This window comes from Eptatretus burgeri, chromosome 4 (assembly GCF_056783735.1).
Source record: "Eptatretus burgeri isolate ZD-2024b chromosome 4, Ebu_testis_v1, whole genome shotgun sequence".
In the NCBI taxonomy this organism is placed as follows: Eukaryota; Metazoa; Chordata; class Myxini; order Myxiniformes; family Myxinidae; genus Eptatretus; species Eptatretus burgeri.
Genome location: NC_140964.1, coordinates 25,154,028 through 25,175,587, shown reverse-complemented (window position 1 = coordinate 25,175,587; position 21,560 = coordinate 25,154,028). Strand labels below are relative to the sequence as shown.

At 46.5% G+C, this 21,560-nt stretch overlaps 1 protein-coding gene across 3 annotated transcripts in view; it reads right to left on the bottom strand.

Moving 5' to 3' along the window:
• The window catches only part of KARS1 (lysyl-tRNA synthetase 1), a 47,758-nt gene extending 26,451 nt beyond the window's left edge, over positions 1 to 21,307 (bottom strand). Inside the window, exons 1-5 of one of the 3 annotated variants that reach the window (XM_085877176.1) lie at positions 21,150 to 21,291; positions 18,350 to 18,501; positions 16,341 to 16,482; positions 15,992 to 16,157; positions 7,876 to 7,969 (exon numbers count right to left, since the gene is read on the bottom strand). In XM_085877176.1, coding sequence (XP_085733302.1) covers positions 7,876 to 7,969; positions 15,992 to 16,157; positions 16,341 to 16,482; positions 18,350 to 18,465 — 518 coding nt within the window. In that variant the 5' untranslated portion in view covers positions 18,466 to 18,501; positions 21,150 to 21,291. Of the gene's footprint in view, positions 1 to 7,875; positions 7,970 to 15,991; positions 16,158 to 16,340; positions 16,483 to 18,349; positions 18,502 to 19,932; positions 19,983 to 21,149 lie in introns of those variants that run through there. The other 2 variants (XM_085877177.1, XM_085877179.1) reach the window with 2 other exon arrangements.
• Positions 21,308 to 21,560: the final 253 nt, after the last annotated feature.

Sequence of the window (21,560 nt, the reverse complement as noted above, 5' to 3'; positions counted from 1 at the left end):
TATCTCCGCTTTAGTCACTTTGCCAGACCTTGTGGCAACGTGCGCTCTGCACTGGTCCGTCTGGCTGCATGAAGGTGACGAAATGTTAATAGCCTGGCCGGGAGTTTTGGCAGTCGCCCCGGACTAGGCAATCAAGAAGAAGCACGTCCTCGCAATCGCACACCAACAGCAAACAAAGAGCAAGCGAAGGGGAGGCAACGAAGAGCCAAGAGGAGCAGAGAAGAGTGAGGGGATGGCTCCGCGCTCTGCCTTTTATAAGCCCTGGGCGAAGGCTGGGGTCACGACCCGAAAGCGATGCGCTGTGACCCAAATCCTGCTCCTCCATTGGGCCACAGCAGCCCAAGCCATGCCCTACCAGGCTCCGGGGCTGGAAACCGTCTCAGTCGCCCATCCGACTCGACACGGCCAGGAGCTCCCGACCCAACACAGAGCATGCTCTGTGAGCCGGCACCCTGGTGACATGCTCGCGCTCCGAGTGCAGTCCGAATACCAAATAGCAACAGACTTACCCCGCCATCCACAAGCCCCTTCTCTCGAGCCAAAATGCCCAACTGGGTTCTGCACCAAACTCCTGGATCGCACTTCCTGCGACCCCTCCTTGCCAGCCCTGTCTTGCCGTGGTCTGGCGACTGGACGAGGGTCATATCAGTTCTGCGTGCACACCCGGGACATCCCCTGCGAGAAATGGTCGAGCAATTCACATCTGTTGCTCGGCCCCGCATTGCGCTGTCCCAAGGACAGTCCGAGTCGTGCAGTAGTCCTCTGTATAGTGGTGAATTGTCGCGATACAGTGGTACGAGGGGGTGTGGGAGGCATTTGTGGTCGAAGTGGTGAGGTTTGGTGAGCGAGGTATGAAGCAATGTGAGATGCCGGTTGAAAATTGTCACGTAGATTTGAATGAAATCATGGCGCGCGATATAGTGTGTAGTGGCCTGTGGTGATTCCAAGCCACGGGAGGCATCGTGGTGTGCTTGCTATTCAATCGCATATTGCATGGCATGTGTGATTGCTTGCTTGTTTGTACCATGGCTAAAAGGAAAGCGTTGGAGTAGAAATCAGAATATGAGATAGTTAATAGACCTACCTATGAGACCCACGCAATGCACTTCGTCCCGTTAGACCCCCCTCATATCTAGTGGGTTAACTGCACGAAGACCAACGAAATAACTGCCTGGGGATCACTGTATGTTGGGTGCCATTGCCTTAGGGGCATGCGGTTTTGAAGAACCGCAACAATATATTCATACACAGTGCCTTCAGAAAGTATTCACACCCCTCGACTTTTGTCACAATTTGTTGTGTTCCTACCTGAATTTAAAATGGAATAAATTTAGATTTGTCACCGATCTAAACAAAACACCCCCCCACATTGACAGAGTGAAAACATGTTTTTTGAATTTTTTACAAATTGATTAAAAATGAAAAGCTGAAATGTTTTGCATCAATAAGTATTCAATCCCTTTATTATGACGCTCCAAAATGAGCTCAAGTGCATCCAATTTCCTTTGGTCATTCTGGAGATGTCTCCACAACTTGAATGGAGTCCACCTGTAGCCAATTCAATTGATTGGACATGATTTTGAAAGAAGCACACCTTTCTATACAAGGTCCCCCAGTTGACAGTGCATGTCAGAGGAGAAACTCCACCATGAAGTCCAAGGAATTATCTGCAAAACCCTGAGATAGAATTGTGAAGAGGTGTACATCTGCGGAAGGGTATAAAACAATTTCTAGAGTGTTTAAAGTTCCCAAGAGCACAGTGAGCTCCATCATTAGGAAATGGAAAGAATATGGAACTACCCAGACTCTTCCTAGAACTGGTTGTCTGACCAAACCGAGCAACTGGACAAGAAGGACCTTGGTCGGGGAGGTGACCAAGAACCCAATGGCCACTCTGCCAGAACTAGAGTTCCTTGGCTGAAATGGAAGAACCTGTCAGAAGGACAACAATCTCTGCAGCACTTCACAAATCTAGGCTTTCTGGGAGAGTGGCCAGACAGAAGCCACTCCTGAGAAAAAGGCACAGGACAGCATGCCTGAAGTTTGCAAAAAGCCACATGAAAGACTTGGAACATGAGGCAAAATATTCTGTGGTCAGATGAGAAAAAAACTCAATTATTTGGGATGAATGCAAAGTGCAACATCTGGCGGAAACAGAACATAGCTATTTAGCCATCTAACATCACCCCTGTCGTGAAGCATTTCGTGGTGGCAGCATCATACTATGGGGATGATTTTCAGCAACAGGGATTGGGAAACTTGTAAGGACAGAGGGAATAATGAATGGAGTCAAATCCAGGCAAATCCTTCAGGAGAACCTGCTTGAGAGTGCAAAAGACTTTTGATTGCAGCAGAAATTTACGTTTCAACAGGACAATGACTCCAAGCTTACGGCCAAAGCAACAATGGAATAGGTTCAGAACATGAATGTGAAAGTCCTTGAGTGGCCCAGCCAAAGCTCAGACTTGAATCCTATTGAGAATCTGTGGAAAGACTTGAAGATTGCTGATCACTGAGGCTCACCATCCAACTTGAAAGAGCTTGAGCAAATCTGCAAGGAAGAATGGGAGAAAATCCCCAAATCCAGATATGTAAAGCTGATAGAGACATACCCAAGAAGATTCGAAGCTGCACTCGCTGCAAAAGGAGCTTCCACAAAGTATTGACTCAGGGGGTTGAATACTTATGTAAATTAGATATTGCTGTGTTGCATTTTCAATTTGTGTCTGTTACATTACCTTATCTAAAGGCCTGGTGTTGGCTTAACAGTTAAGATGCTTGGCTTAAGATTCTTGGGCCTGAAGTTCAAGCCCCTGTCGAGCTGTTGAATTAACACCAGGCAGGGTTGACTCAGCCGGTCATCCTTTCGAGGTCGGTGAAATGAGCACCAGTGCACTGCACTGGTTACAGGAGCATTGCATCAGCAGCTCAGCTGCATTCCCAGAAAATGATGCAGCCAAGCAGCCACAGGCTGTTTTTTTCTTTTCTTTCGTGTTCGGTCATTAAGAGTCACATATCATTCTATTTGCTAACCCCCCTCCACCTCTCACCTGTTTTTTTATCCACTTTCACCCCCACACTTTTCTCACTGTCCCTTCCTCGCTCCCCCTACTCATAAAATGCAGCACTCTCCTCCCACACCTCTGTCGGTGTGTGTGTGTGTCTTACGCACCCCTCCATGACGCAGTGAATGTCAACATTTGGTGAGGTGTCGCTCACCCCCCCCCCCAACTCCCTGTTCTTCATCCTCTCTGCCTCCCCTTCCCCCTCTTACCCTGTCTGTCTCTCTCCCACACCACCCCCCCCCCACACTTTATTGACCCGTCGAAGCGACGCGTTTCATTTGCTCGTGAATAAATTTTTAAAAACAACCTTATCCAACACGTGACATTAGTTATTCGTGCCTATTGGATGGGTCATTTATGATATTGTTGCGGTTGAGGAAATTTGCAAACCACCATTCAGGTCCTGTAGGTGAGATATCTCTGTAAGTACATGTGTAGTTTGCCCAAACCCGTTGTTTAGAGGGAATAAATGTGATTCATTCGGGCTGCGACCATTTGAGATAGCCGTTTTTCTGTTCTATCTTTATTTTGAACCAACCACGGCTCGATACCCATTTGGAGGGGTGCAGGAGCCCTGTTGACGGGCTGGGAGCGTGGCTGCGAAAGGTGAGTATCGCTGAGTGGGTACCCCGGGCACCAGGCTAGTCGGCCGTGGTAGGCCAAGGGCCCATGGGGGGCCGGGATAGCTGAGTGGGCACGGGTGCGTCCGCTTGGTGCGGGGGCCCGGGGCGCCATTAGCCGCGTGGGCAGTGTTGTGGGCACGGGTGACCCTCGGAAAGGGGCCCGGGAAGCCAGCCTGCCACGTGTGCGTTTCAGGGGAGGTGCCATGGGGGGGCACTCCCCGGTGTTAAGGGAGCTGGTAGGCTCGGAGGCAGTGTAGTGCCCAGGGCTGCCATAGCTGGAGATTCGGCAGAGGGTAGTGCCTGCCAATGGGAGCCACGCGTCCCAGCCATGAGACCGTGTGAGGGCACGGAAAGAAAATTGGGGGGGCGAGGCCCGAAATTGTGAGGACACCAACACAGGTGACGGGAATGTTGGTTGTTAGAACCAATAGTTTAAGCGAGAGGCGCTTGTTGAAAGCCCCGGGGTAGTTTAAAGGTTAATGGTTAGGGTAGATTAGGAAGTGTACCCCTCCGCACCATCCATCCCTTCACTCTTGTTGTGGGCCGCTGGACCCACTTTGGGTTAGATCGCTGAAGTCTGGGGAGGCCATCCTGAGGCTTGAGTCGGGCCTCGGCACAGGACGCTAGCTCTCCCTTATTCCCCTCCGGGAAGGGAACGTAGGGGTTGGGAGTAGGCTAGGTGACAGGATAGGTTAGCCGAACAAGGACGATAAAGGGGGTGAGGGGACGAATTATAGAGGGGAAGTAAACATAAAAACAACAAAAAAAATAAGTTGGGGCAAAATCGGTTTTGGACAAATTAAGGGAGTGGGTATGGACAGTGACAGGCAAAGGCGATAGGTTGGGAGGGAGACTGTAGGGTAGGTCCGAGCCCGCCTTCCGAGTGGCCAGCACCACCGCACTCCCTCCACCAGCCTCCACTGAAAGGCAAAGGCCGGCCAGCTTCATCTGCTGGCTGTGTTACTTCAAGGCCTGTGCCGGTCAACTTCATCGGCAGCTGTTGTGTTGCTGCAAGGCCTGGGCCGGCCAGTTCATCTGCCGGCTGTGTTTGCCTGCAGCGGCCTGGATCTGCAGGCTGTGTTTGCCTGCTGCCTTTGCCATGCCATGCCCACTGCCCCTGTTCACCAGGCCCGTTCAATTTTGCTTTGCCCCCCCCCCCTTATTCATTGCCATGTGCGCCAGGATCATTAAGCAGCAGTTTGCAAGCTGCGAGAACTGCCCTGTTGGCAGCTACAACACGGGCCTGCAGTGGTGGCCCGTGCACCGTGTTTGCGTCCATTGCGTGTGCCACTTGAGCTGGCACGGAGACTGCGTTTGTGCAGCCCGTGCACAGTTTTGTTGCTTGCGTCAGTGCCCGTTCAGTGTTCTGCAGGGACTGCCTTGCAGGCAGCCGCACCAGGAGACTGTGTTTGTGCAGCCCATGCACCGTTGTGGTTCACTGGGTTCATTTTAAAAAGGGAAGGCCTAGGACTGCGTGTGAGCAGCCGACCACGTTCCTGTCACCTGTATTGCTTGAGCCAGAGACTGCATGCGAGCAGCCTGGCTCCCTGCTAACTGCTTTCTTTTTGCAGATTCCATTGATCCTGGGCCATGGTTTAGTGTAAAATTTGTAAGTTAAGGTTAAGATGTACTGAACATATGAGTGCGCCCCCGGCATGTCTGTCTTAGCGCCGGCAATTTTATTTAAGTCGTCCGTGTGAGTGGGTTTGTTTAGGTAGTTACTCAGCCCTCAGGTTATTTATTTTGGGGAAACGAATACCATGAATGTTGCACTCAGGGATTCGTAGGTAAAACGTACTAGGGGAGAACTACACATGATGGCAGAGGAAAATTTGACGACTCGGGACGAGTCTGCAAAAAGGGGAGGGGGTAGTGTTGCGGTTGAGGAAATTGGCAAACCACCATTCAGGTCCCGTAGGTGAGATATCTCTGTAAGTACATGTGTAGTTAGGCCAAACCCGTTGTTTAGAGGGAATAAATGTGATTCATTCGGGCTGCGACCCTTTGAGAAAGCCGTTTTTCTGTTCTATCTTTATTTTGAACCAACCATGTCTCAACCGCCATCACACAACAACCACCAACCACAACAACGCCGCTTCACAACAACAACAACGCCAACAGCCACGATCTTTACCTTCACAACTCGCTCCCGCAAACATCGCATCACCGCCATTCCAAACGGCACCAGGGCCATAAACCACCACCATAAACCCTCCACCACCTTCACCTCTCTCCTTCTGCAGCCATTCCCGCACCACTTGTGAGCACCGAGCGTCAGGCTGTCCTGGGCTCTTACGGGACGCGCGCCGAGCCGCGAGTGCAAAATGCGGCCTTTCCGAGGAGAATTCGGATCAGGAATGCTTCACGCCCACTTCTGATCCGTCCAATCAGCAAGCGCGGGGCGGTTTGGCCCCGCCTCCAGGCGCGTCTGTGTGGAATCGAGATATGCAAATTCTAGGATCAGGGGAGAGTCACGCCCCTTTTTCTCCGTCCAATGGGCGAGCGTGGCTCCGCCCACGAGCTCGTTCTGATCCAGAAATTTGCATATGGGTTCTCCTGCCGGCCTATAAAGCGCCGAGCGCAAGGCGAATCTCGGCAGAGTCGGTTTGGGCAGAGTCGGCCTTGGAAGAGCGGAGAGTGGCAGAAGAGCGGAGAGAGTTTTGGGCAGAGGCAGTTTGGAGCGCGGAGTGGAGTCGGGAGGCGAGGGCGTCCCGGTGGTTTTCGGCAGTCGGCTGAGGAGAATTGGGGGAGAGTCCGAGGAGCTCGGGTCCGAGGCAAGGAAGACGGCGGTCGGCGACGAGGTCGCGGTGGAATCGCTCGTCACGGGACCCAAGCAAGCCAGCTATACTCTTTCCCCAGAGCATCAACAATTCCCCCCCCTTTTTCTCCCCCGCGCTGAGATAGTGCGAAAAGGGGGCCCCGTTCCCACCCCACTCCAAGCAGTGCCAACGAAACCCGCGAAGGAGCACGAAGTCGGGGCACCGCCGCGCTGCCACATTTGCGGCTCATCACAGACACGGGTAGGACCCACCCGGTCTCGCGGACCTGACCGCTCTTTCAGGTCCCGCGCAAATATTGGCCCACAGGCCCCGTCTGCCCCCTTGCCTTTGAGGGTGGCCTTTTCTTTTGCTTTTGAGTAAATGTGTTGTTGGCGCCGTCTGTAAAGTAAAACTGTTTAAGTGTTGCCGTGTGCTCGCGTAGTCGGTAGTATCTCTGCGTCATTGTTTCTTTTGTAGCATTTGATACATGTGCATTCTGTTTGGCTGTACATGTGTGCTCTCCGTGTGCCGTGGAATAAATGTGCATCATGTTGAACTGTTTTACCATTTCGCTTTGTCTTTTCTTTAATTGAATCTCCATCTTGCTTCACGTAAAGGGTTGGCAGTGGGCTTAATACGCCCGATAATTAATCGGAACCGTCGAGGCCGACGATAACACCGCTCGGTTATCCCGATAGTACGGAACGGATCGCTTAAGCGGCCCGTGTCCAGAGTCGATCTGCGGCGAGGTGCGATCGCCCGGTCATCCCTCCGCGTGGGTACTTAGTGAGGTCGAGTTTGGCGAACAACCCTATCCCACGCGGGTGGCCGATTGGCACGATTGTGGTGAGGCCGAAAGGCCCACCCGTGACTCGCTCCCGGCGTTAGTCCGAGAGGGTCACGACAGAATTGTCCGTCCGGTGGGCGACGTGCCGCGATTCGAGTCACGTGGCCGTTCGCATGCCGGCGGGCGCGAATTTGCAACAATATCCTTAAAAACAGCAAGTTTCCTCTTTGGAATGATGTTCAATTTTGTTGACTGCCAGGCAGGCAGGAAAAAAAAATATATTATCTCTCTCTCTCCTCTCTGTGCACGTGTGATCGGGAAAAATTCAGAGCCAAAGTATTGTTAAAGGACAAACTTATCTTCTGATTAATGTTCAAAACATAACATTCTCTTCAAATAAGTTGTTCATTGATCAAAAACTGATAAGGCAGACAAAAGGATGGACAGACATGAACCAATTGCTAAACCCCACTTTTCGCGATTCGTGTGGGTAATTACAATTTCCCTGTGTACAATGGCTGCTTAAATTGCAACACAATTTGCACACAGCAAGAAAACATGGTATAACACGAGGCAAGAAGAAACAAACGTATCAAAAACCCTTTTCTATCGCAACCGGCCGGTCACCAATAACTTCTTACTTGGCATTTGACATGACCTGCAGCTTCACTCCATCGCCTCGAAGATCGTAGAAAATTAGCTTGGCACCTGACACTCGCTTGGCATAGATGCGTCCTTGGGATCGGAAGAGGAACCAGGATTAAAGTGAAAAAATGTTTTGCACATGTCCAGATTTATGGAGAATCATACAAAAAAAAAAAATTGGCATTCTGAAAATTAATCTTTGAGGATCCCTGAACAAAATACGAAAGAGAATATTTTGACATCATGTAATATAAAATGAAGCGACTCTTCAGGCTTTATTAACTACCAAGAAAATACCAAATTCATTTTGCTCTTTCTGGTTTAGTTATTGGAATAAAATGACATTTCAATCAAAATAGTTAAAAATGGTACACATGGTTTTACGGTGAAAACTGCAACGTGACTTCTTTAAACATATTGTTACGGAAATGGCCCTTATTTGACTATTAAATATAGGATTAGCTCAGATCCCCCATTAAATGCATGTTTCGCTAGGTTGTGTGGTAAAATGGACGTTACATGCGTGTCGGGAGGTGTAGGATGCATGTTTTATTGTTCATACAGTGGTGGTGTGCCAAGGGCTCCCTCTTCTTCCTCCCCCTCTCCGGATGATGGGCCCCGCCCAGTCGGCTGAGATGGTGTGGCCAAAAAGAGGAAGTGAAGCTAAGGGGAGGAGTTTGTCGGCTTCGCTGAGAGGCGTTCTCCTGTGTCGAAGTGAGCGAACGAAAGAGAAACTGGAGAGAAAAAGGAGTTCAGTTTGGAAAACAGTCGGGTTTTCGAGGCGTACACGGGGTGGCTTCGAAGCGAGCAAACGAAGGCTTCGTAAAAAGGTTGAGTATGTGGAAGCAGTCGCTCTCGAGGCGTGCTCGTGTTTTCGAAGCTAGCGAACGAAGGAGGCACAGTGTTGGATCTGCCGGGAGAGACGCTGGGCCTGGGTGCGCCAAGTCTGCATATTTGGGCAGTAAGAGAGGCGGCCTGCACGTCGAGTCGGCGATCGACTCGCATGAGGAGGTGATTCGCCATGAGAGAGACGGCAGCCGGCTTTGGGAGGGGAGCGTGGAAAAGGAAAGAAAAGGTGATTCTCCAGAGAAAGAAACTGAGAGGACGGAGTTGAGAAGTCAGGCTTCGAGGCGGGAAGGCAAGAGGAAACGACGGAGCCTCTGACGGTCCTTGCTCACCTCACGGGGCGACACATTTGGCGATCCGCTTGCCGGAGCCCGGCACCTCGATTTGGGCCTTGTCTAGTGAACAGGATCGGCCTGGATTTGTATGCTAGACCTTGAGAGGGATCAGCCGAGGCCCATCGTCGACCTTACGCGGGGTCGGAGCGCACGGAGACCACGTGCGGTGTGGAAAAGGAAGAGTACGGCGCCGCCATCTTGCCACGTGGCGCGTTCGAGCTGGGGGCTCGAATCCGTGGACATCCGCTTGTTGCGAGCGACATTCGTGCTTTTGACACTGTCCTCTCGTCCATGAAACATCACCAATAGTCCAGCAGCCATTTCTCATATGAGGCCAAAGAAGGAAATTCGTTCAACACCCCCTACAGAAAAGGTTTGACTTCACAGGGTGGTAGAATAGACCCTATAGAACACCTCCAGGTAGTATGTGGTTTCAAATTGTGGTATCATTAAAATTCTACAGGCCATTATACATACCAAGGGTACTTACCAAGAGGGTCACTGTGGGCTCGCAAAATTTAGGGGGAGGGGTAACGTAAACGTGAATATCTTTCTCCAGACTCAACCAATTTTCAATATTGAGGTATCATTGGCTTCCTCTTATAATTCTGTTTAAGAGTATGTACAGTTATTTGAAAATGGCCTTTGCCATGGCATCACCAAAGCTAAAATATCTCACTAATTCAAACTTTGACATTTTAATTGTGTTCTCATATGAAGGTGAACGGTGTTTCTCAATTACGACTGGTATGTATACATTTTGGAAATAAAACGCTTAAGAAAGTATTGTTCTGCAGAAAATCATATACATACAGAGGCACGCATAAAGAAAACTGCAACTGTTATTTTTAGCGTTCATATTTTACTCGTGTATAGCAACACGGAAGCACATACATCAGAGCCGAGTATAATAGTTGTCTCTGGCAACACAGAAGTAAATTAGTGAAAGCCGAGTATAATAGTTGTCTCTGGCAGCACGGAAGCTACTCATTCATCATAGCGGATGATAACAGTTATCAGGGTTGACACTGGGAGCTGTGCATGACAACACAGAAGCACATTAGTGAGAGTGATTCATTATAGTTGTGCATTGTTGCACGGAAGCACATTCATCAGAGCGGTTTGTAATCTTTTTGTCTGGCAACAAGGAATCACATTCGCCATGGAAGCATGAAGATGTCATCTGTTGTAACTTTTCGTCAGCGTCTTCTTCACCACTGGATTCAAAGATTGTTCTTGGATTTTCACAAGTTTCTTCGGCCATACATGCACATGCTTCTGTGCATGGCATGTGGTTGGTTCTGCATGTGCAGTCGGCTCGGCGACATAGAGACTTCTTGCAGTGACAGACAGTCAGCTCCGGAAGACCCCGTGGTGCTGGATCTTTGGTCATGAGCACAGGCTGCAGGGCACCATCCTGAATTTTCTAGCCATGTCCAGCTGCTGGTGGAAGGCTCTGTGTCGGCTCCAATGCTCTCTTCCAAACATAGGCCTGGTAATTTCCTCGCTTCATATGTTGCTGTAAGCTGTCGAATGCAGGGGGGAGATTTTCATTTGTTTGTCCCTTTTGACAGAACTGCCAGTATCTCACATTGTTCACTTTCCTCCCAGCCCCCTTGTTGTTGAGTACATTGCACATATGAAGACTTCGCATGCTTCTGAAGTGCTGTTGCTGAGCTCGGGTTCTTCTCCAAGCTGTCCCAGACTGGTCTGATGCTCTTTACTGTCAGGTAAGACATTGAAACCCTTTTTCTTGCAGAGTCCTGAGAGTGCACTGTTTGAATCACACCCAGTGAGTGCGTGGAGCCGAGTAAAGCATTGCACGGCTCAGGTCATAGTTTGTGTGCCAAGCTGTGGATAGGAATAAACCGAGCTTTATCCTTGATTCCAGTCCGAAATCACAGCTCCCGACACTGGAGTTTTCTGTAGTGTGTGGTGCAGAGGACAGCCACATCTGTGTCAGGTGATTGAATCACAATCCTGTTGTGATAATGAGAGGCATGTTTTGCATGCAGCAATATTCATGTGTCTGCCTCTTCATGATCTGACTTGAGGGGAACCAGTTCTTCGCAGTGCCCTCTGATAACTAGCACAGACTTCTGTGGGTTCTTGAAACCACCACCGATGACTCGGTGTTGACCATCAAGCAGAGTGTCTACCATCATGTGGCACCATGTGTCTGCTAAGAAGGCACACAAGTTGACTTTTTCTACATTTCCAATGTATTTGATCCACTGCTTTGGAATAGGAGTGGCTCGCCCTTGGATTGTCACCTCTAAGGCTGCAGATGTTCCTCGTCTCTCTCGCTCCCCAGCTTTGATTGAGAGGCTGGAGTACCGGTCGAAGACAACATCAACGCGCTGACAACCATTCCGACGTAGTGGGGCAGTAACCAGGCTGTAATACTTGGATGCCATTTCACCAAAGTTTGCAGCACCAGCGGACTTTGTCATCTGTACCAGCGCCATTGCATCGACGATGTGGGCCGTAGACATCTGGCTGGTTGTGACTTGTGGCAGTTTTGGATGGACATCTACCTTCTTCTCTAACGCAGCAATGAGTACGCTCTTGTTGGTCTTCCTCAAGCTGCCATCGTAATGGGCCAGGGATAATGGCACTGTTGATAAGTCGCAGCTGAGGAGTTCTCTCAGATTGATGTCCCTTGACTTTCCTGTGATCAGAAGGCGGCCAAAGAGTTCACGGTCAGCACTAAGAGTGATAACTTTCTCATCAGTTGGCTTCACTGTTTTCTTCTTGCTTAGTGTGGCAAATATTTTGATCTTCAGGTTTGGCAGGGAATCCCAAAATGTCACTTCATTGGTATTCAGTCTCTGTTCAACAAATGTTGTCATTTGAGCTGTGCCGATCTGGAAGGAGTTAACCATGTCTGTAGCAGCATCTGGGGGCATCCTGATACCTGTGGCAATGCTAATCAGTGACGAAATTCCAACATCAACATTGTCTCAGGAGAAGGGATCGGTCATGAGCTCTGACGTGATGACGGTCAGCAGCTTCTGAACATCACTTTCATCTTTGTGATTTTTACCTCTTGTGGTTGTACAGTTGAATGAATATCGACATTTCTGTACATATTCTGAAAGAGAATTGTAATACGAAGCCAAGGATACCTCAATATTGAAAATTGGTTGAGTCTCGACAAAGATATTCACGTTTACGTTACCCCTCCCTTAAATCTTGCTCGCCTACAGTGACTCTCTTGGTAAGTACCCTTGGTATGTATAATGGCCTGTAGAATTTTAATGATACCACAATTTGAAACCACAGACTACCTGGAGGTGTTCTATAGGGTCTATTCAACCACTCTGTCAAGTCAAACCTTTTCTGTCAGGAGTGTTGAACGATTTCATTTTTTTTCAGGTCCTTGCTCCTGGACTACAAGTACTCTGTCTGGCAGGCATGCTGTCTGTCTGTCTGTCTGTCTGTCTGTCTTTGTCTTGTTTGCACGTTGTTTTAGGCATATATCGGTAGGGACCCCCTCAAAACCTGTAATCTGTAGTTCTCTAGTTAAGAACGGGTTAAAGATTGTTAATAAGAACATTGGCGTGAATGGTTTGCTTGTGTCGTGTTCCCCAATAAATCTGATTGGTTCGTATGAAGTTGCCGCTATGGATTAATTAGTGTCGCGTCGAGGAACGATCCATTCGATTGGCATAATATCAAGCCAAAATGGTTACAGACTGGCAGAAAACGCTCGGCATCTGACAAAACCAGTCTGTAACCGGGGTTCTATTTCCCCAACCGGAAAGGTACAAGGATTACGTTGGTATCGCTATCGAAGAGGTGTGACCCGAGGCCTGTGTTGAGCCGGCCGGCATGATAAACCCCGGAGACGGTGGTGGTGAGAGTGGCGCCAAGAGTCGGGTGAGAATCCCGCCACCCCGGATCCGCAACAATATATTTAACTCGAGCCCGTCTCAAGCACACGTGACCTCAAATTTCAAGACAGCACATCAGATACGATTTGTTCCAAACTAGAGGGGGAGCACTCGGGAGAGTGCAAAACCTCCGCCGCCAATACTGCTGGGTCACTCAAGTGAACCTTATATCTTATTCATTAAATATGATGTCAACAGTGCTGACAGAGTTATAGGTCTTTTCTCCAACATTTTTTTTGGGAGGGGGAGGGGGGGTTGGAAATCACTTAAAACATGTAGAAATGCAAAAAAGAAAAAAAAATCCTTTTTGGGGGGGTAACAATTTTTTTTGGGGGGGGGTTGAAAATCACTTCAAACATGCAAAAATTAAATTTTATTTTCTCAAACTTTTTTGGGGGGAGGTTGGAAATCACTGAAAACATGTAGAAATGCAAAAAAAAAAAAAAATTTCTCTGACAATTTTTTTTTTGGGGGGGGGAACAATTTTTTGGGGGGGGTTGGAAATCACTTAAAACATGGAGAAATGCAAAAAAAAAACTTTTTTTGGGGGGGGTAAAAAAAATTGTGGAGGGTTGGAAATTACTTAAAAAATGTAGAAATGCAAAAAAAAAAAAAATTTTCTCTAACGATTTTTTTTTGGGGGGGGGGGGGGACCAAGTCCAAAATTTAATGGCATGATCCTTGGATCATACCTAACACCCCCCCCCCCAACCAAGTTTCGTCGAAATCCGTCGAGGAGTTTTTCCGTAATACTGTTCACAAACAAACAAACAAATAAAAATAAACCAATGTCACCCGCAGGGTGACCAGTATCTTGCCAAAAGGTGACCACGTGTGACTTCTTTAAGGTCACACTGAGGTGAACAGAGCTGCTATCCACCAGGAGCAACTCCTTGAGGAATATCTGCCTACGAGAGATTCCGATGAGAATCGTTCTTTAGAGTAACCATGAAAAATATGCTTTTGCCTCATAACGTCACCAAATGACATCATAATGTCTCAAGCTTGACATATCTAGAAAGCACTCATCGAGGTGTTCAATTTGAGGTACTACACGAGATGGTTCCTAAAACTTGAAAATTTGACCTTGGGGTCAAATATGTTTGACCTTAGGCGCTAACCATGAAGGTCAAGGCCAATCGCCACCAAAAATTAATCAGCTGAGCGCCAGACCATGAACTATATTCCCATGAAGTTTGAAGATGATCCGATCAAAATTACTCAAAAAATAAGGGTTTCGTCGACTCCCCTGATTTGCGACAAAGAGACCTTGACCTTCAAAATTTTGTGCACTGAAAGGGACCTCTATCGGCCTCTGATATGCGAAGTTACAAAAATTTCCAATGATAAATGTGCTCTGCAGAATTTTTTATACGTGATTACAGACAAACAAACAAACAAAAAAAAACAAAAACAAAAAAAAAAACATACAAGCTGACTAACATATCTTGCAAAAACTTCGTTTTGGCAAGATAACAAACAGAAAGGGGTGAAAACAGTCACCTCCATCCATCTTCGAAGATGGCGGAGGTTAACAAGAAGGGCCGTCGGTAGAGCTCGTACCTCCGCCATGTCATGCGTGATCCACAAGATAATATCGGGCCAAATACATTTTTGAAATATCGTGCTATATATCGTTTTTGGCCCTATCTTTCAATGGTGAAGAATCACTTAAAAAAAATAATCAGATCTGGATCCAGATATTCACCAAAATCTAAATCGGTTCGTCCTCGTCACACACCCAACCTGGTCACAAAATTTAATCTGCATTCGTCCGCAACTTTTTGAGATATCCTGCACACAAACAAAGAGACAGGCAGAAAGGGGTGAAAACATAACCTCCTTCACCTTGGGTGGCAAAGGTAACTATTTATTTTCACCCACCACAGAATCATATAATAATAAAGCGAGTAATTATTGTCTCTCAATTGATCATGTTCTCACGGTGGATGATTGTCTTATTATAACGATGGTTATAAAACACAATTAAGCTATTTCATTCCATAACGATTTGTACTGTTCAACCTTTGATCTGTTTATGTTTGATTCCCTTTGTGACTTTGCAAGCACAATATGATTTATTCGTTTATTTGTGTCTGCAGTTTCTGTTGTATTAAAGAGAACAGTCAAGAACCTCCTGGGCTTTTGCCTGTTCATGACAATCTTTGTACAACACGTTGAAATTTGCTGGTGGAATTACGCTACGTATTAAGTGAACGCTACGCGTTAACTGATGCCAGTACACCTCTCATCTACTTTCTCACCAACCCTCTCAAAGAGGTTCAGTCACTCAAACTCTTGGGTCTCACTCTCAGCCATGATCTCTCTTGGGCAAGCCACATTTCAAAGTTGTTCCCCAAAGACAGATGCCGATTAGGCATCCTCGTCATGCAACGTCCTTCCTTGGCACACCTGAGCTCCAATCTACAAACAAGGCTTTCATCCGCAGCTTGAAGGAGCACTCACTGCTCTCCCTACCTCATGCGGAAACCAAGGCTTTCGAGATCATTGAAATCTCTTGCGATGAAGCTTCCACATCCTTTTCAATCGCATTCTTCCCTCCTGGTCCGCAAGACAGCTGTTCACCACCATCTCAGACCATCATCAAATCTAAACAACAATTTTTTTTTCTACCCTCATTAATCCCACCCAAATCCTCCCAATTTTCCAGTTTTCCCTCCTTGGAGTTTCCTTCTGCATCCATTTTGTCCACCTCATGCATGCTCGTTTTGTGCTCTGTTTTTGTCAGTCACGTCCTGATCCGTTCACTGTACGACCTCTTCCACAACCCTAGACTATGTATACAAAACAAACAAATAAAAAGTTGTGTAATCTTTCCCAAAGGTACAAGCTGCAGGCTTCATAGAAATGAAAAGAAAATGCAAAACATCAACACACTTCAGTGCGTTGATGTTTTGCGAACGATTATACGAGATATTGAATACCCTTGGAAAAAGTAAATTTCATCTCCCATGTTATGTGCGACAATTGAGCATTAAAGCGAGTAATGATGGGTGTGGAATCCACACACTGACCAGCAACAGATAGAGTTACGTCGCTGAGTTGATCTCCATCTTCCAGATTGCTGTACTTTTCCACAAAATCAGACAACGAGATTGCCACGTGGAACTTGTGAGGGTACGGATGTGGCCCAGAGTTTTTCAACTGCTCAATTGCCTGTGAGCGAATTTTGTGGTATTGCTGAAAAGAAAACGACAAGGGAGAAGATTTATTTAAAAAGTATTTGAAACATTCTTCACGAGATAGATTCCTTCCTTTTCCACATTTAAAACACCAATTCTTCTTCAAAGTAAGGATCCAAATTTAACTTCTCTGTGTATTCTAACATGATAACATGCCCAAACCCATCCATATCCAGCTTACAGTTGGATCCAACATTTCATCCTCATCTTTACTGAGGCCATTGGCACCATCCTCTTCAGTAGCAGCGGTTGCCTCTTGTTCTCGCTGCCGCAAGTCCTTCTCGGCCGCTTTGGCAATAGCTTTTTGTCGGCGCTTTTGCTCACTGGGAAACATCACAAGTTGGCGGTAAAAAATTAGAATCAAAACAGAGAGATCCACTGCACAAGCCAAATGAGTCGAGGTCAAGGAAAGACGACATGCCAAAAGTAACAGACCAGCACCAAAACCATAAATGAGCGTTCCAAGAGCTGGTTCTGTTAAAATAAAGATTCCTGGCTGTATGTAAACAGAAAAATGTAAAAATAGCAAGATTCTACAATTTTGGTGAAATAAAAAACTGGAGCGAAGTCGGCGGCACATCCTCGCAAATCCACACGCTTCCCAGTTCCCACCTAAAGTAAAGTTGAGATGGCAAGAAATTCTACCAGGATTGACCAAATATCAAATTATTTTCTCCATTTTGACTCTGTGACACTAAATCCCACCCCTGGGGGATTCACCAGGGGACAAATCCCCCAAAAATTGTTACATATTTCATACACCCAACCCCAAAGTTGATTGCATATTCAGCTTCATGTTTTTTTAAGCTTTAAAATGTACCTGCAATTTAATTTTTCTTTTGAAAAATGTGTAAAAGGGACCGATGTAGAATAATTGATCAATTGCATAATTTAAAAAATTACCCCCGTATGGGGGTGACGGTCATCTCTATAATGTTTCTTACTATCATAATCCATTAACCGTTGCCAGATATACCTCCTAAAATGACAGACGAGATAGGTTTTGAAAATGGCGACTTTCACAACTTTCGTGACTTTGACCCTGACCTCGAATCCGGGAAAAAATATGTCGTTGGGTATAACTTATCGACCTCTACCCACATACCAAATTTCATCAAGATCGGAAGTAAAAAGTTTTCTTTTAACCGAGAGGTGCTTTTGACCATCTTCCAGGTTACGTGGCGGCCAAACGGGACGGAAATTCAAAAATCTGTCCAGTTAGATAAAAGATAATATTTTTTACTATCATAATCAATAAACAGTTGCCGAATATCTTGTACAATGGCATACTAGATAGGTTTTGAAAATGGCGATTTTTATAACTTGTGTGACCTCGTGACCTTGACCCTGACCTTGAACCTGGACAAAAGTTATATCGTTGTGCAACACTCATCGACCTCTACCCACATACTAAGTTTGATCAAGATCGGAAAGAAAAATTGTTGACGGACGGACATTTGGTCCGGCTTTATTAGGTCATCTCTACCGAGATGACCTAATAAGTAAATAATAATCATAAAATAATTAATTTCTCAATCAATTGCTGAATGGCATACCTTAATCACCACTGTTTCATCCAAATCTGTAACTTTTGGAAAATTAAGTAATCAAAAAATGAATAATTGATCAATTAATGCATTTTTTAAAAACAACACTTTTGCCAAAGCAAATCTTCACTTTTGTCCCCAAATTTCAGCTTCCAAGTTCAAAGGACAGCTGAGATTTCACCCAGACGAGCAAGAAAAAAAGAAAATAATTAATCGATCAATTGATCTATCAATAAATCAAAAATACTGCTTAAAGCCAAATCACTTGGTCGATGTCATGTCCACGTATCAGCTTCTGAGCTCAATTGGTGCCTGAGATATTGCCAAGTTGAGAAATAAAATAAATAGGCTATAATTAAAAAAATCAATTAATTGATTAATGAAAAAATAAAAAAATATATCGATTTTGCCAAAGCACATCTTCACTTTTATCCCCAAATTTCAGCTTCCGAGCTCAATGGATGGCCGAGATATCGCCCAGACAGACAAACAAACAAACAAACCGAGTACTCGCTTCTTTTGGCACCCGGCAATGGCATCATGCATCGCCTGGATATGGAATTGGCAAGAAGCGATGCAATTGGCAAGCCTTTGTTATGTAAACCAAAATGACTGATGCCTGTAAAGCAGTGACGAAACACACCTCTGATCTCTTTGAACGGCCATTGCACGGCAGGGCACGGTTGGTTGCCCTGCAAACCCCACGGCCCCAAGCGCCTGCATGAACCCCATCAGTCTGCCCCCCAGTCGCAAAGACATGACCTCAAACCACTTGCTCGCTATCAGCTTGCACACCTGGTAGGCAGAGGGCAACATGGCAGGGAAAAAGTGAAAGGGTCATGACCCTCCTGCCTGCCATAACCACCCACTTAAAATTCAACTCTAACCTTTTATACAATGTCTAACAGGGTGGTGTAGAAGCAGCACATTGTACTTATCTTTGAGCTGTCTAATATGGGTTTGATTATTGGCCTGGCCGATGAACTGTCAGATTGGTGCTTCATAAGCAAGAAATTTCATCAAACATTGTGCAGTACCTCAGATGGACATTAAAGTAAGGACCTGTCTGCAAGCGTTAGTTCATGATCATGTACCATACTCTAGTGTTCTGCCAAACAAACTAAAAAAAATCCAAATCAGGGGAGTTGCAAAAAAGTGAGTTTCCCTTAGAATCGCATACAAAGTTCACCTTTTCCCAGGCAAAAGCAACAAGCAAGTCCCGAGACAGGTATCATATAAATAACCGAATGGCAGGTCTATTTATCGGCTAAAACCGACATGTTTGACCTCAAAAACAATGGGTTTTTTATTTATTTTTTGTTTCTGACAAACTCTACCATGTGGCGAAGTTTCGTGAAGATCGGTTTAAAATTGCGACCTGTAGGTGACAGACAGACACAGACAGAATAATAAAACCGACTGACCAATACACATGAAAAATCTTCCATTTTATAAGTAATAAACAAACGGAGTGTAAACCGAGTCCTCCCTTCCTTCCGGGCCCGGCGATGACGTCATGCATTGCCTGGATATGGCAATGGGAAGGAGTGGTGTTCAAGTACTACCATGGGTACAGAATGGAGGACACATCTCTTTGCATGCATGTAGCCTATCAGAACTCTTCATCTAATCGCCCTTCCATCTACCCTTCATTACAGATAAACCTCGCCTTTGTAATGTCCATCTTATATGACCCCGTGTTCCCCGCCCCATCCCTCTCCCTACCACAGATCCCCCAATGTCTCTGTTCCCCACTGTTTTGTCCTTCACACTCCCACCCCTCGTCTCATGCCCCCCTTGCTGTGCGTTAGCTCTCATACGAGCCTCGACAAGGTATATAAAATAAATAAATAAATTATAATTAAAAACAAGAGTAATTCGACTGAGCGCAATCGACGGGTATGCCTCCGCTCTCCCGCACAAACACTTGAGTATTGACAAATTTGACCCTTGACCTTTATCATACCTGGCCCAAAATCTAATCACTTAATTGACCTGTCTTAGTTTTCCTTTGTATCAAGTTTGATGAAAATCTGTCCAATATTTCTTGAGTTAGGGCATAAACAGTAATATTTCAGAGTTTGACCTTGACCTTTATCATACCTGGCCCAAAATCTAATCGCTTAATTGCCCTGTCTTACTTTTCCTTTGTACCAAGTTTGATGAAATTCTACAATTTGCTTCTTGAGTTATTGTGTAAAGCAAGATACGGACGAACGGACACACCTCGCCTTGCTCCTCATTCCAAATCGACATTTCATCCCGAACACTAATCCACTCCTGTACTTGTTCCTCCCCAGTGAACGAATGACCCTTCTTCAATAAAATCAGGAATGAAGGAGAAAAAAAAAATCATTCACAGAAAATGAACCAGAAACATCGGATTTTCCTCAAATTTCAGATAAAACCTTCCAAATGTGATTTTCATGTCACGAACTTCGACAGGGGAACAGTTAACACCGAGTAAACGACGATAAACTATCAAAATAAAAAAGTGACTACAATGCAGTGCACCTTTGGCTATACATCGCCCAAAACAATTTCCGAGTACTCCAAGAAACATCCTGTTAAACAGAGGATTGAACACATCGAAAAAAGATCAAAGAGAAGAGAAGGAACAGACGTGGCCTGAACGAACAGGTTTCCGCTCAAAATGACCTCCGACGTGACGCGGTGAAGAGATGTATAACAATGGAAACTTCGTTGTTATTACTCCTGTATTGGATTAATAATAATAATAATATTTGTGCACAAACTACCGATACATGTCACACGTTTTACAAGACAGCCTCAACACCTGCGGGGGGAAGGGGGATGTGGGGGTGTGGGGCGTGTGGTGTGAGGTGTGTGTGTGTGTGTGTTTGTGTGGGGGTGTGTGGTGCTGTGGGGTGTGTGGTGCTGTGGGGTGTGTGGTGCTGTGGGGTGTGTGGTGCTGTGGGGTGTGTGGTGTGTGGTCTGGGGGTGTGTGGTGCTGTGGGGGGTGTGTGGTGCTGTGTGGGGGTGTGTGGTGCTGTGTGGTGCTGTGTGGGGGTGTGTGACGTGGGGTCTGGGGGTGTGTGGTGGTGTGGGGTGGTGTGTGGCGTGGGGGTGTGTGTGTGTGGGGGTGCGTGGTGCTGTGGGGTGTGGGGGCGTGGGGGTGTATGGCGGCTGTGTGGCGGTGTGGGGTGTGGTGTGGGGTGTATGTGTGGAGTGTAGGGTGGTGTGTGGCGTGTGGCGTGTGGCGTGTGGTGTGTGGCGTGTGGCGTGTGGCGTGTGGTGTGTGGCGTGTGGTGTGTGGCGTGTGGCGTGTGGTGTGTGGCGTGTGGTGTGCGGCGTGGGATTTTTACTCATTTATTAAAAATAAATTTTTTGAACTTCCAAGTAATATTCAAACTGTCATTAAAAAAAAGATCTTGACAATCCGCCGCAACAAGAAAATGATCCAAAGCAATAAAAACACTCACTTCTTGCTTATCTGGACCTCGACCGGCCCCTCACCTCCCGTGTCGGCCATGATCGCCACGAGATGTGGAGAATCAACTTGTACTTCCTGAAAAGAGTCAGAGGTTTCTTCTTCCTCCTTGTATTTTTGAACATGATGTTGTCTTCAGAGCTGTGAGGTTCTATATACGCCACGAAACAAATACGTGGTCAACACAGGGAGACACCAAACACAGGGAGACATCGGGGCCTTCAAAACGGGAAAAAATAATAATAACAATAATCCCGACTTTCCTTGACGAATAATAAAGAGCACAGCGTTTCAGAGTCGAGGAGACTTTTGGCGCAATCGGTACACAATATCCGGTAAACCTTGGGTGTGTTCCGTGAGCAAGTAGCTTGGTATCGCTTGCCAAGCAAGTAGCTTCGTGTCA